Source organism: Orbicella faveolata, unplaced genomic scaffold (genome assembly GCF_042242905.1).
Source record: "Orbicella faveolata isolate gen_17 unplaced genomic scaffold, um_ofav_v1 contig_27, whole genome shotgun sequence".
Taxonomy (NCBI): Eukaryota; Metazoa; Cnidaria; class Anthozoa; order Scleractinia; family Merulinidae; genus Orbicella; species Orbicella faveolata.
In genome coordinates this window covers 3,815,537-3,831,300 of record NW_028301555.1, presented here as the reverse complement: position 1 = coordinate 3,831,300, position 15,764 = coordinate 3,815,537, and the positions used below count along the sequence as shown (strand labels likewise).

Genomic DNA, 15,764 nt, shown 5'->3' with positions numbered 1-15,764 from the left:
CCGATAAGATTTCAACCGGAACATTCGAATTAGGGCTTCCTTTAGCGTTAAAGCTACTCAGAAAAAATAGTACTTGCATCAGATTCCTAGTTCCCAGAAATGGCGTAACTTTTACTCTTTCCCAGTGATATCTGTTCCTGTTTGTCCTGTTTGAGTACATCCTGTCTGAGAGCTAGTGGCAAATAATCGAAGCCATGCCAAAGGAACTGGAACCGAGGAACTCAATTGATGATGATGATATTCAAAACAAGAAATTGTCTAGAAAAATAAAGTGCAAGGCAATAAAATGAACTTAAAATCATACTAAAAACCTAAGGGATATCAGCATCCAATTGGTGTTTAACACTGCTAAAGGAGACATGTGTTCAATACTGGTCGTCCAGGATCAGCACTCATTTGGGAATAATATTTTTAAGGGTAGTCCATTTTGGACCATTTTAGGGTAGTCCATTTGGGTAGTAAGTACATCGGGTTCGCGAGAATATACCCTCGACGGACCTCAAGAGAAAAAGTCGACTGTAAGAAGCCTAACTACCTGTTTATCATGCCAGTGAAATATAGAAGTATGAAGCCATGAAATTATTAACGCACTGTTGTAATTTTGTGTACTGGTTCCTAGGGGTAGTTGAAAAGAGACAGAGACGCGAGCTTCAAGACGTGGCGTGAGGAGCGAGAACCTGACGAATAAGGGAAATTATAACGTGTTTTTAGTCTACGGAATACGAGATCAAAACGTGTTTGACCTGAACAGATACCATCATGTAATTACTATTTGTTATTGCTTTAAGAAAACGGCAGGCCAAATAAAAAATAAAATGAAATCAAAGAAAAATTAGCAATGAAAATGGAAAAGGCAATGCAGAGATAACCTGGAACCTGGAAACGAAACAAGAAAATGCATCAGAGGTGACCTGGGTACTAGAGTGTCACTTGGCTGACACGTTGCGCCAAAACATATACTCAAACTCGTAGCAAAAATGTGGCGTTTACATCCAAAGATATTTCATTTTGTCTCTCTGTTTATCTCTGTTAGATGTTTTAATCCTTTCGATGATGGTCAGTATGATATCGATTGGGGAGGACCCGTAACATTACGCGAAGGCCAGGTAACGCCGGTAAGTTAAGTTTGGACATGAAAAATGCTCAACTACACTTTGTTCTGTATAAAGATTACTCAAGGTTTGTAAATCACGCAAACACATTTCTTTTACGTTAAGTGTAAATAGATGCCGAGATATAAAGTTATGTAAAACTGGCAGTTTATGTTGTGACGCGGTGTGTTATTGTAGTTGTGTATATAAGCTTATTTGTAGCTGGCATTTGCGGTTTGTGTTTTTGTGGCAGTTTGCAGTCAGAGCCATCTTCAGTTGAAATCTGAACATAAGCTTGTACTAAGCTTTTAACTTGGCATGAAAAGCCTGTCACACCACTGCAAAGAGTCACGTGAAATTACGGGAATGCCAATAGTATACACAGGTATACAGCCAATTAAACTTATGTCGATCAAATTTTCGTGACATTTGTTCGCTTACTGCTTACAATTTCCTCGTAAGATTTTAAAATGACTCAGAGCTTTAATAAAGTAGAAACTTGAACCATGCCCTACGCTGTAATTTGCAATTGTGAGCTTCGTAAACAAACTAAATATTTCTCAGTTTAATGTAGGTTGGTTGCAATATAGTGGCAAGCCCATTATTTTGTGCTAAAATTTAGAAGTAATTTGTCACCCATAATATTATGAAAATAATTGCTTGCCTTTCAGGCAAATAAAGGATAACATACAATTTTTAATTTGTATTGACATTATACAATGAATGGATGTGGCATTTTGCGCTTTCAGGTGTTACATGTAAATGCTACGCAGGGCTGTCATTAAATTTCGAGTCACCCATTGCTTTGGTCTTCACACTCAAAGCAGACTTGTTACTTAAGTTCACCTCATAATATCAAGGGCTCATCAAGGACACTCATTCATAACAGGTGTTATAGGTTACAACCCCTAAATACAGGCACCTGTGAAAATCTGCTCCTTGAATAAAATTTATTTCACTTGCTAAGTCACATATCACTTCACTTAATAACCACAGTGAAGGATACAACCACATGTTGTAAATCACCTCACAGTTATAAATTGTCAAGGCTCATACAAAGGTTAACAAAAACTATGTTTAAGCCTTCCATGTGTGATTGTTTTGAAATCAACATTAGCAGTATTAAAACATGACATTACGTCAATGACATGTCACCATTTTCTTCATCATTATTACTATCATTATCATTATAATGATGACATGTTGTTGCTGAAACATCATGTTTTAATATTTCTACCATTTGTTTTAAAAGTGTTTTTGTGAAGTCTTTTGTTATTGCATGTGATTGCTGGTTTTATTTTGTGGAATCTTGATAAACCAAGGTGTTTGCAGTTCCTTTAAGGATCTGGAAAGACCTTACTAAAGGATCTTTATAAAAATCCTAAAAAGTCTTTGGAATTTTTTATTTAAAATATATTTGTATCTTTGTCTTTATATGAACCTTACAAAAGGATCTTTGCAGGATTCTTGAGCATCTTATTTTGGCAGGATTCTATGAGCATAGGATCTTGAATAGGATCCTACTTGTAAGATCTCGAATACAGGACATTTTACTCAATGACATTGCTTGTATACTGTGTAACTTGCAAAATATCCATGCATATTATATGTTAAACCATTGAATAAGGTGTTCATGAATACATGTACAGATGCCTCTACTCCGTGATCTAAGCCTTACATTTTACTTCTTGTTTAGAGTGGAGATGATTACTTGAGCAGTAGAGAGTCGTTAGTAATGATCACAAAAGATAATGAAAAATACAAGTGTATATTACCCCAAGATGAACTACCTAAACAGGTATGTTTTATAAAACATTTTATATTAAAATAGAAACAGGAAGCCAAAAAACATTATGCCACTTGTAAAGATGTTAACTGGATCATTAAAAGCAGCTTGAAGAGGGGAAAGAAGGAGGGACCTGTAAGTACATGACTACCAGTATTCTATCCAGGGAGCTATACACCAAATTATTCCGAGTAATTCACTCACATGTTAAGTTAATATCTAATAATCAGTAAGAGTAGTCTTTCTGTGTGCACACCTCTGTGTGTTAGTGCTTGTGTTGTACACGTATGTACATGTGTTACGTACCTGTTCAGGATCTAGTATAAAGTCTATGTTCTCTATATTGTTTCTGCTCTTTTTGTGTAGCTCTTTATGGTTAGTTTGAGCACTCTCTCTGTCACTTACTAATTATTACCAATTATTATTATTATTATTATTATTATTATTATTATTACTTATCTTCTTTGCTCCAGTAAGTGGATGTCTTCCATCCTTCACAGTCCTTTGCTAGCTTTTTCACCTCATTCCAGCTCTAGTCCAGCAGGCAGGTTTTTGTGTGCGCTCAGCTTCAATCAATGCTTCTCCACGTACATTTTGAGCAACCAGTAATTAGATTAATTAGTTTTTTTGATATCTAGTTTTAAAAACTTACATGTAGTGAATTAATGTTGTTTACAAACACAATTTAGGGCTCTCAAAGTAGCCATTCCCTGGGAAAAAATTAATGATTTACAGAACTCAAAGATTTCAACCTCTATTCTGCTGAGCTATTTGCTTGATTCTTTAAAAAAAAGATGGCAAAGTTTGCCACCTACTCCATCAGTAAAGCTGCTTATAGTGATGTACTACATGTACTTCAAAACATTCTCACTGACAACCCTGAAAGTTGTTTTTGCAATTATGTCAGGTTTACTATTGTCTGTTTAATTTTATGACATGAGCAATCTCAATTTATGCCAGCTTCATAGTATGTACAATGTCGATTTACATGTAGTTTCTTTTTAAATGTTTTTATTTGTAGAAAAATTACTACTTTGAAGGGCCAGACCCAGAGATACTTTTAGAGTCCCTAGTAAGGAAAGGCGAATGTTCTTACAGGGTGAGGCTATCATTGTGTAAAATTTTGTTCATACTTTGTAATATTTTTTGTTTTTGAAAATCTCGAGCATACCAAAGAGTGGAGCTCCTTTAGAGATGATTTCCAGTCTGTACTGCACAGTCTCAGTACCCTAATGTTTAATTTAACATTTATAAATTTATAAGTTCTCATTCGATGGAATGCGAATCAATGCTTAACCACATACCTTATCTTTGAGGCTTTTCAAATTCTTTTTCCAACAACTTCATTGACTTTTACAGCTGTGAAGTTGTTTCATCATGTGATAGGAGAAAGAACGAAGCAAAAAGCTTCGCATCCATAATGGTGGTTGTTTTGAAACTTTGAATTTGCTTCATGTTGTTTACATTTTGTGATGTCTTACATGAAAAACAAAAAATGCAAACAAACTCTCGAGAGTGCTCAGTACGGACTGGAAATCATCTTTAATACAGAAGACATGAGAGCAGAGATTACTGCTTGTGTCTTATGTGGGTGTCTGTATTAGGGACTGTCTGTAATATAGGTGTCTGTATTACATGAAAAGTTTGATTGTTTACCAAATGGCAAGGGTACACATTTCACAAATAACCATGCATGCAGTTGGAAATGATAAAGAGTAGCAATGTATCCACACCATGGAAATGTAATTATTTCAACTACATGTAGGAAAACCTAAGATATATGACCTGGCAACATGAGACTCATCCATTACTGATAATAATAATTATCACAAATTCAATGGTTAATGTACAAAATAATTAATGCCAAATCTAAAGAGTGATGAAAAAAAAAAACAAAGTTGTAGTTTCAAGCTTTTAGCCCAAAACTGAAAAGCAAAACAGGATTCACGTTTGTGACTTTCATGCAAGACGATCTACATGTACTATACATGTACAGTAATCTAGGCGAGAAATTAATTAATATAGACTGTCAGTGTGGTTATGCTTACAGTTATTTACATGTAAATGAGAACATGTGGTTGTTTATCCTGCAGTTAGATGCGTATTGGACATATGAGCTCTGTCATGGGAGACACATTAAACAGTTCCATGAATTAAAAGCTGGTGTTCCGGTTTGTATCCTTGAGATGTTCACTTCTCTTTCAATCAGTGACTGTAATGACAGCTTTTAAATACTGTACAGTCATGTAGTTTTCACTCGAGTGTCAAAAGAAGTTCATTCTCATTTGCTTTGGGTTTGCATTATTACACTAAACATTTGGCTAAAATATAAATTAAATTAGGCCAAAACTAATCTTGATTTGCTGCCACATGTTTTCTTGTGCTTCTGATCTTCTCTATGTCATTTCTTTGAGTCTTCACTGGTTCACTGGATTGTCTGTGTCCTCTCACCTCTGTGATGGGCTAGAGAGATCACTTAGTTCTGTTTTTATGACAGTCAATTAAGTTTTATGACACTCATTTTACACAATACTGGTACACTATATCTTAATACAAACAGTACATGTAAAGTATGTGTAGTCTGAGCTCAAATTCTAGTGTATATATACAAATGAGCCTCAAGTGAAACACTTCACCTCCACATCAAGAGTAGGTAGGTGTGTGAAACACTTTAAAAACTCTTCAAAGTATGCAGCAACACTATACTATGAATGTTTAACCACTGATAATTATGTATTTTTGGTTACATTTTAGGATTCCAAAACACAGGAATATTACCTAGGAAGAATGGAACCAAAAGTGCTAGATGAGAAGCCTCCAGGTATGGAATTAATTAAAACTGCTAGTTATGGGAGTGCATTTTTTTTATTCCTAATTTAGGCCAATTAGAATTTTTGTAGAATGTGTAGGTCTGTATTCACCTCTAGTTAGGAGTGGGCAGTGGTGGGGGGGGGGGGGGGGGGGATGGAGGGATGGAGGGTTGAGAAATTACAAATTATAATTATCTTGGCCTGAATGACTCATACTGTAGCTGGCTTTATGCTTAGTGACCAACATTTAGTGGGGTTCACTTAGCAGTAAAGCAGATACAGTTAAAATTACAGACACCTCCTTCATACAGGCACCAAGCTATATAACGAAAAGCTCTGCTGCTCCTAGAGAAACCAGAATTCACATAATTACAGTAGCCTCCATGTGAACCTCTATAATAACACTTCCATAATGAGGGCACTCAAGGCAGTTCCAATATAAATGACATGCATACCGGTTTGGCACACATAAATTCTATGGTGTAAATGACTTTTTCTTATCAGTGCGGAGCCAAAATTACAATAACACTAAAGGTTGTCTGGGCACAGGTGAAGTTTTGGCTCTGCACAGATGAGGAAATGTTATTAACTTTGCACAACAAAGTTTATACCATGTTTCTGGCACCCATACCATTTTTATTAGAGCAGTACCAAGGATGCTTTTGTCTTGCAAATGGGCCTTCATTTCAGTGCCTTTGGTGGTAGTGTTACTGTAAAGATGTTTGACTGTGTTTGACGGACTGTGTGTGTATACACTATGTTTACAGTGGAACTGGCCACAAACAGATACCATTAGGAGCTGTAGTGTCTGCTAAGAACAGGGCTTTGTACATGTAGAAGAATTCATTTGTTATTATTTGGCTGGGACCAAGACATAGTGATAGTGTCTTACCACGGGAGGCATGCAGGGGTTTTATTAGTGTTTTCTGCAAGAGAGCAACTGGTTTTTACGGGCCAGCAAAACTTTTTCTCTATTAAATAAGAAAAACTTTCCTCAGATGGTCAAACCAGGTGGGCAAGACCAGGAAGAGCTTTCATCAATACATATTAATTTTTATTCATGTATGTAAATAGTTAAGTTTCTAAACTCTAAATGACACAATGATTCTTGACTAATAATATATCTCTAGCAGAACACAAAGTTGATGCACCTCCTACTGAAGGAACAGAGTCCAGCAAGGATGTATGTCTTAGTGTAATCCTGTTTTCTATTTATTCTATATTACTCAATTGTCTGATTTTAATTTGCAAATCATATTGCAACTGGCCTTGAAAGTTTGGTTTGGTAGTGCAGCTTTGCATACTATAATGCAATATGAAGAATTACAATGAAATGTGAAATTGAAAGACCCTGGCCAAGGCTTGAACCTCTAACTCTCAACCCATGGGACTCAGAGACATTTATTGTATACTTACTATAAAGCCACTGGGCCTGCCATTGACTGTCAAATTGTCATTAAATTGTTCCAATTCTGATGCCCTGGTGCAACTGTGGCACATGTTGGTCAGCTTATAATTTAACAAGTAATGCATCAGTAATGTACATTGACCCTTGTCTCGTTTGCATTCATTTGGTTTGATCATAATTACATTCTAAATACAGTTTGGCGTTCTCTGTCTTTATTAGATGGCTTGTGTTTTTAGCTGAGATAATGCACGCTCTGCTTGGCCAATTCTAGGGCATCATTCTCCTGTAATGCCTGCGGGCCGATTACAGGCCTGCAAAAACCAAGCAAAAAAACTATATCATGATCAACTCATTAGCCTTTCAAGAATGTTTGGTCTTTACTCTGAAAAATTTCAAGCCTTGGCATTACTCTACAACTGACCTAGCTTGCCTATTGCTTGGTCAATATGGCAAGGTAGACCTCGGTTTGAGATTTACTCGTAGAGACCTCACTCTCGGAACTTACTATTATTTTTTAATGCATCTACACAGGTTCCGACTCGCAAGATCAATGGCCATGTTTTTCCTTACTACAAAGTGACAATGGATGATGGAACTCCATGTGATTTGCTTAACAATAAACCTCGAGTGACAAGTGTTCTGTACATGTGTGCTCCAAGATCAAGTAATGAGGTAAGATAATGACACAAAGACAATAGTAAACTTGCAATGCTGTCAGTATCTTAACAATAACAATGACAATGACAATGACAATGACAAGGACAGTCACAGTCACAATGACAATAACAATTACAATGACAATAACAACGATAATTTTAATAGTAATGATTTAATAACTTCTAGAGCGCTATTTACGTTTACTGATCAACAGCGCTTTACAAATTCAATTACTACAAAATTCAAAATTGTAAAACTAATTGCATGTATCTTCTCTACAGACGCATTATTTTAATTTTGTTGAGTATTTTCTTTCGACATTTTTGTGATAGATTGTTTCTGTAAAGGAAGTACAAACATGTCAGTATGAAGTGGAAGTGTTCACGCCATTGATTTGCGCTAACCCAGCATACAGGTTAGTTGTTACGTGTATTTAAGAATAATATAATACATGTGTCAGGACTGGAAACTACAATTCATTGGTCAGCAATGCGACCAAAAATTGAGTGTTGGCAACTGGTCAGATATCAAGGGCTGGTCACCAGTGGGCTACTCACCCTTCATCCATCAACCTTTCAACCTCAAAGGAAAATCGACCTTACTTGCGGATGAATTACATGTACCTATATAGCCCGTGTAAGGGAGTACTACCCCCTCCACCCCCCAAGATGAAAGATACGATTTATGTGAATAGATATAACAAAAGAAATCCAAGAAATCCAAGAAATCCATGACTCTTTGATCGTCGACCGGATAGCCTTGTTTGAATCACGCGGCAGTTTCTTTATTACGAGGTGTCGTGGGTGCACTAAAGAAAGCAAGCACGGAGCCTCGTACTGCTACCAACTACGTGGCAGAGCAGGGGCCTAATTCCAATATGCCTGTCAACTGCACAAAGCCTTGGTATAGCTCCAAAAATTGCATAGAGGTGAAACTAGATGAGGAAGAAGAGGAAGCACAAATAACGTAACTGAAGTTGCTTTCACATTGATCAGGATTATTTCGGAATGTTGCTTTTACATGGCACTGTTCTAACTTCCTTTAAAACTTAATTATATAACATACAATGTATATTGTATTGAAACTTAGAATTATGTCGAAGATTGTGTATATCAGAAAAATAAGTTGCAGAAGAAGAAAAAATCAGTGAGAAAAAGGTGACGAAACACTATGATCTGGTGACCAAAAGTTTGGGATTAGTTGCCAGTTGGCTCCTTATTAATGAGAAAGTTAATTTCGAACCCTGTGTATTTCTTTGTATCTTTTGCTATTACTCATTTTCCGAATTTTAATAAAGAATATCACGAAGCCCTTGAGTTTCAATTGCCACAGCACTCTTTTGGTGCCGATGATTGTACAATATAGCTGGTGTTTGTTTGTTTTTTTTCTCGGCTTGTGTAATAATTATAAATATTCTTTTCCTTATTTCAGTTATCGCGATAAGCCTGTTCGTCACATCAGTTGTCACTCTTTAGACGGTTCTCCAGAGTAAGTCAATGGTCCATTTCTTTAATATATTTTCAAGTTTCTTGTCTCTTTTAGCATTAAATGATCGAACTACCTTTCAGTGAACAGTACATGTACGGTACCTTATGTTTATTGTTGCTAACTACAAATACAGTTCATGCTATATATCTGTGTTCAAGGTTTCCAAATACGTTTTGTAAAAACCTATCATGGAACTTACAAAATTGACCAGCCATATAGTACAGCCAAACCAAGTTCAAGCTGTGAAGCAGCTATCATATTGCCCAAAACTGATCATGGAACGAGATGACTGTTTATTAGTGGATAGGTATACTTTCGAAAGCTCTTTTATTTAGTAACATACTTCACTTTATTTAGCAGAGAGATACATGTAGTAAGTGAGCAAAGTATTTTTGATATCAAGTTTATAGTAGTGCTTCTTTTTCCTAAAACACCTCGCAAATATCCCCATAATAATTGCTGGCTGTGGCCACTATTTCTTTGTACAATGTAGCGTACTCACTGCTGTAAAAACCTGATAGTTCTTGTGTATAATCCACAACTTACTGAAGAACCTTGTTGCTGAATTTTCCTGATTTGTTGGTTTCAGCGAGCCCCGAAGTTATTCTGCACTAATGGAAGAAAAATTTGGATTAGAAGGATTTGTGTTTAGAGAGGTCAGTTTCTTTGTAAGAACATACATGTAGACCTATCTGGTATGGCATGTGTTAATCGGGTGACCAACAGGCCACAAAAAGTCTGGTCATAGTACAGGGTGGCGAATGGTAAATGCGAGACTTTGCGAGACGGCGAGACAAGCGTTTTTCTCTGCGAGCTCGAGACAGTTTGACGTTTTCGATTGCGAGACCGAGACTTCAAAGTGTTTTGTGTGCGAGCGCAAAACTTTCAGACTCTTAAAATTCGAGCCCAGATTTAGTTGAGAGCTAGAATGAGCTTGCACAGCCTTTTAGCCAGCTTCTTCGAACTGGCTGGAACTGGAAATTTGATTATAACACGCTACGTTGTGATATCTTAGAACAAAATAACTGTTTTTCTGGCGCCAAAACAGACGTTGCGGTAGGTTTTGTAGCTTTTTGTAGAATTCAGACAATTTAGAAGATGGAAGTTAGGATTAACTTTTTCTCGGAAATTTGTAAGTTGCTTCTTTGAAATTCAATATCAAGGGACGAGAAGGCGTCATTTATAAAAACAGGTAAACGAACGAATCGGCCCTTTGAGACCCTTAGCCTTGCGAAAAATCGAGACTCCGAGAATGCGAGACGCACATCACCGCTAAAAATACGAGACCGCGAGACCCGTGAAATTTGACTAAAATTTTGCGAGGCTCAGAGTTTTTGAGGACCATTCGCCACCCCTTAACAAGGTGGCCGTATTTAAGGGGTCCTTTAAATAAGAAAATGACTGACTGAGCTTTTCTTCGGCCCAGAATAAAGTGGCTGTAATAACAAGGGATTCCACTGTATCTACTTGTCGTCGTAGCTGTACCTACTTGTAGTGGAAGCGACAGTATTATATTGTTACTCATGCAGTAATGGTTGTCATCCTTTCCTTTTTCGTCATTCCAGGTCCCAGAGGAAGATCACAGCACACCAGCTCCAAACGATGGACACAGAGACATGCCCCCTCAGCCAGATCACGGTCTAACCTCTTCCTTCCTGCGAGGAGATTACTGTCTAGTTGGGGTGAGTGTGCATTTCATCATGAACGAACATTGGGTATTCTTTAACCTCTTTTTCTTTTTCCTTTGACTTCCAAACAAAAAACAAACAACAACAACAACACGGTGTACGAAAGGTTGACTTCCAGTGGAGCCAGGTAGTTTAATGGGTATAAGGACGAGGCAAAATTAAGAAGAGGGTGTGGGGGTGGGGGTGGGGGGCGGGGGTGGTGGTGTTACCGGGATGTCAGGAGTTTCATTAATGCTTTCAGCAGGAAGTCAACTGCTTTTCACTGGCGGGCAGAATTTTTTGAGCCAAACTTCCTTACGAGAACACTTTCCTCTAGATGCTCAAACCAGGCAGGCAAAATTAACCTCACAGCCAGTCAATTTGCCAGGTGCCCGGCCCGTAACGAAACCCCTGAATTTGGCTGAGAAAACACCAAACACACTCATTTGGGAAGCCCAGCTGGCTTTTCTGGCTTAGGCGTCTTCAAAATTACCCCATGTCTTTATGTTCTAATGATATTTCAGCTGGGTGTGAGCTGTTTTTCAACCAGTGAAATCAGGCGATAGCCAGCGTTTACATATAACTCTGTCTCTGTTGTTAACCAATTGCCAATTTACTTAGTTAAGGTAAATTGATGTCGTTTTGTGCTTCCTTACAGGGTGGCTCCGGTTGGTGGAAATATGAATTTTGTTATGGGAAGCATGTTATGCAGTTTCATAAAGAGGTAGGACAACACAGAAAACATTTTTACATGATTAACTTTTTACAAGACACTGAAAAATTGTTGGAAATCCGTTCAAGCTTTTTTTGTTTGTTTTTGTCAGGATCGTGGACCCAGGTTGAACATTCTCCTTGGAAAATGGGTCAAAGAGGTGAGCTTAATTTATAACTTCACAAACGAGAAGTTCAATCTGTAACGCAGAGTGTATAATCATAATTTTTTATTCAGTTAATTATGCGATGTAAAATGGATGTGGCCTGGCTGATGCCAAGTTGTAAGGTACCCGCCAAAACAAAAATAGCGGCTGACAAAAAAACTTTGAATTCCCCGTTTCTTCTACCATATAATATTGAGCTACGAATTTAGGTCTGTAGAGCCGAAAGACGTTTTTTGATGAAACGAATACGCTAGGAAAAAATTGTCTATAGCTAGAAAGTGGCGTCATCTAGCCTCTTAAACATGCCTTGAAGCATGCATTTTCTCTCAAATTCTAGGCTCATATTAACTGGAAAAAGGAGAAATATACAGGTCAAACAGGGTAAGATTTGTTTGTGTGTTTTCAATAGCCTTAGGGCCAAGGAAACAGTACCTAGTGCTTTTCAGTGCCTAGAAAATAGTTGCTCTGGTGTTTTTATTATTTCTGCTAATCTACAGTGCTTCTATCATTTGGATGGTCACACATTAGGGTCTCATCCACAGACTAGGTTAAAACCACCTTGTACAGGATAGCAAACAGTACCACATGAAGGTACTGCTCAATAGCTTTCATTTGAATGGTCACACACTAGGGTTTCATCCACAGACTTAAAAGTTAGAACCATCTTGTACAGCATAATAAACAGTACCACATGAAAGTACTGCTCAATAGCTTTCATTTGAATGGTCACACACTAGGATTTTATCCACAGACTTTAAGTTAAAACCAACTTACTCAGCATAATAAACAGTACCACGTGGAAGTACTGCTCAATAGCCTTGTTTGGATCGTTCCACACTAGGGTTTCATCAACGACTTACGATAACTCTATTGAAAACGAAGGAACATTTAAAATTTGCTTAACCTCGTTTCAATTATAATTATGCCATCAATATTAAAAAAAATGCAACAAAAAACGGATTTTACGGTGTTCTTGTTTGTTTTGTTTTGGTTTGGTTTGGTTTGGTTTGGTTAGGTTTGCGTTGCGTTGCATTGTGTGTGTTTTTGCATTGTAGATGGCCGGTATGGTAACTATATGACCCGAAATCCGTTTTTATTAGCGGATCCGTAAGGGGATCAGTAATCAGAAAGGGAAACTACATATGTGAGCTGTGGTGGTCGAAACTTGTTTTAATCTTTTTCTACCATGTTTATCTTTTCAGCTACACTGATCATTTCTATAGCGCTGGAGATGTTTGCGACTTAACAGGAAAACCTAGACACGTCCAAGTTAGGTTAAAGTACGTGAACAACCTTCTGGTAAAAAAAAAAAAAACATTACCTGAAGGACTTGACTTTAGTAATACAACTTTTCGGCGCACGTGAACCAAATGGTTACATGCTGTCATGGCAGTGCTCAGCGTTCGCGCTTGGTAATTGGGGAAAAAGAAAAAGTAGACTTGGAGTAGTCCCTCTTTCACTTAGTCTGTCGAGCGTGACCGCTAATAATAAACTTCGAGGGAAAAACGCGCGAAATCCAGGGGACGAGAAGCTCGCGCGCGTTTCTTGCTCCCAGGATTTGGCGCGGCCATTGCCATTTTTTTCTCGCAGTTTTCTTTCGCGTCACACACGGCGGACTAAGCGAATGAGGGACTACTCGTAGTCTAAAGAATAAGAAAAAATCCACTCGCTCAAGAATCAAGCAGCCGCAGACAGCTGTTTTGGTCTTGTTTGGACACCTTTACTTTAAGGCAGCGTGCACACTAATCCGAAGAAATTTGAAAACGCAGTTTTATTTCTACAGTCAGGCTTCTACGGTTAGGCCTACCGTCTATACTAATCCATCACAAAAACCGAGCTTTTCGAAAACGTTCCTCAAACCGGAGAAATTTGAAAATGCCTGCTTTTCGTTTTCGTGTGGTCGGAAAACATTTTGAAAACGGGGATTTTTGAAAACGATGACCTCACGATATTTATGACCGAGTTTTTCTCAAACACAAATCCAGAATGACCGGTGATTGTTGCGTGTTTAAATTTCTCCGGCGTATTGTAGACAGAAAACATTAGATGCGTTTTCAAAGAGAAATCTTCGTCCAATTTCTCTAGTGTAGTGTGGCCGGGGGGCCTCCGACGAAGTTCTGTTTGTTTATAACTTGCATATTCTTTTGCAGATGTAAAGAGTCGAATCATTTACAAGAATTCGCCCTTTCATTAACAGAGCCCAGCGCTTGTGAATATGTTCTAAGGGTAAGGTCATGAGTAACAATTTTAAAGGGAACTTCAACAAGACGCGGAAAAATAACTGGACAAAAAGATAATTTGAATGCAGTCATTTGTTTTGTGAGCCTTGTTTCAACCAAGGCAGACTATATAGTTATTTCAGTTGGAACAAATTGTTGTTTGGCTTATTTTGTGTAGAATCATTCCAAGAATTTTTCAATTTGTATACAAATTGAAACAAATTTAAACAACATCAACAACAAAAACAAAATGAGAGCATTTGCCATTGTTCTGAAATTTAACTCGTTAGTATGACGTCATGTTGCTAGGCAACTACTTTGATGAAAACCACAGGCCAACTGTCAGCTGCTCACTCTTGGCATTTCCTAAGATGGAAAAGAAAAACCTTTCTAACAGAGATAGACAAAAAAATCAGTTGTTATTTTCTTTGCAGGTCGAATCTCCAATTATTTGTCCTTTACTGCAAAAATTGGATGAGGATGGCTTATTTCAAGAGGAAGAATCATGAAAAATTTCCTTACAACTTCACGGGTATACAGCCTTAGTATTAAGTGACGTTTTTAGCTATTTAATGGAAGGTTGTCGTGCTGTGTCCCTGTCTGCCTAAGATAGCGTTCGGTGAAGAAATTTTGTAAAACATACCAGTTTAGATAGACAAAACTTTTTTTATCTATTGAAGAGTTAAAGATCACCTGGTTTTCTGTGGGTGAAATGTTTCTAACTAATGTATAGTAATGTGGTGCTCTGTTTTGAAACGAATTGCATCATTGCTAGTCGCCGAAAGCCCGGTGACTGACGCTTCTTCGGCTTACCTTCGGTTTACCTTCGGTTTCCGTATTAGTGACGTCATTTCACAACAAAATGAAGTAATCAGTTCCAAAGTCAAAAATGACACGGGCAAACGTCCTTCTATAACCCTCTATTTACGTCGTTTTAACGTGTCCATAGCGTCAGTGTTAAACGGAACTTCGAATGTGTATCACTGAATTTTAAATTCCGCCTTCACAAATCCACCCTCTTGGATTTTATTTTAAAAGTTGATTATGCCGTGAGAGTGTCAATGCTAAAACTGAAGTGAACTCAACAAAATATCTGTGTAAGCAATGTTGAAAATGTTGAAAAAGTTTGGGCATGAATTATATTTTTATTGATAGGCCATACACATACGTATCAATTATTCGACGAAATAAAGCAAAAGCAAGGCTAGATTTGACTTTGCTCTGATACAGTCCTTGCTATTTTACAAATCTAAATTATTTGGTTATCATGCTAACTTCTTACTACCATGACATTGTCAACCCAGACCTCGTTTTCATGACGAGGCTCGGTTCTATTTCAAAGAACTATGAAATGGACTATTGTGTGCTTGTATGCTGGAGGCAGTAAGCAGTTGAGTGAGGTTTGAGACTCTCACTACAGCTATAGTTTGTTATTACTGATTTATAGTTCGTCCAGCAAGCTTGTGTTTCATAGCTTTTAACAGCTAGCAATTCAAATTGAAATGTAAAGCGCTCTTAGCTAGTAATGTACGGGTGTAGAATATCATTCACAGCAATGGCACCGGTTACGGTAATGCGCATGCGCTGGGTATTATGTGTAGTTACTTAATGATTGGTCCGTCGACCAATCAAAAGAATGGGAGAAAATAAATGGTAGTAGTTAGATTTCATTGTTACATCCAATCCTCGCTTTAGTCCGAAACTAGTTAAATGTAGTCTTGGTAAGTCAGTAAACCTTTAGTTTCTCAGGGTATCTCTGT

The 15,764-nt window shown here is 37.6% G+C and overlaps 1 protein-coding gene across 3 annotated transcripts; it reads left to right on the top strand.

Annotated features, from left to right (window-relative positions):
- Window positions 1–884: 884 nt before the first annotated feature.
- On the top strand, window positions 885–15,674 carry LOC110066246 (endoplasmic reticulum lectin 1-like). Of its 3 annotated transcripts, none has more exons than XM_089296816.1 (17): window positions 885–1,106; window positions 2,788–2,889; window positions 3,899–3,976; window positions 4,971–5,048; window positions 5,632–5,698; window positions 6,818–6,870; window positions 7,627–7,767; window positions 8,085–8,167; window positions 9,184–9,240; window positions 9,830–9,896; window positions 10,806–10,922; window positions 11,566–11,631; window positions 11,732–11,779; window positions 12,123–12,166; window positions 12,988–13,065; window positions 13,936–14,011; window positions 14,439–15,674. In XM_089296816.1, the coding sequence occupies exons 1-17, from the start codon at window positions 978–980 to the stop codon at window positions 14,511–14,513; spliced, it is 1,359 nt and encodes a 452-aa protein (XP_089152942.1). In that variant the 5' UTR covers window positions 885–977; the 3' UTR covers window positions 14,514–15,674. The 3 variants fall into 3 exon arrangements, with proteins under 3 accessions (XP_089152942.1, XP_089152941.1, XP_089152940.1); XM_089296815.1 differs by having other exon boundaries at window positions 885–1,115; window positions 6,821–6,870; XM_089296814.1 differs by having other exon boundaries at window positions 885–1,115.
- The last annotated feature ends 90 nt before the right edge of the window (window positions 15,675–15,764 follow it).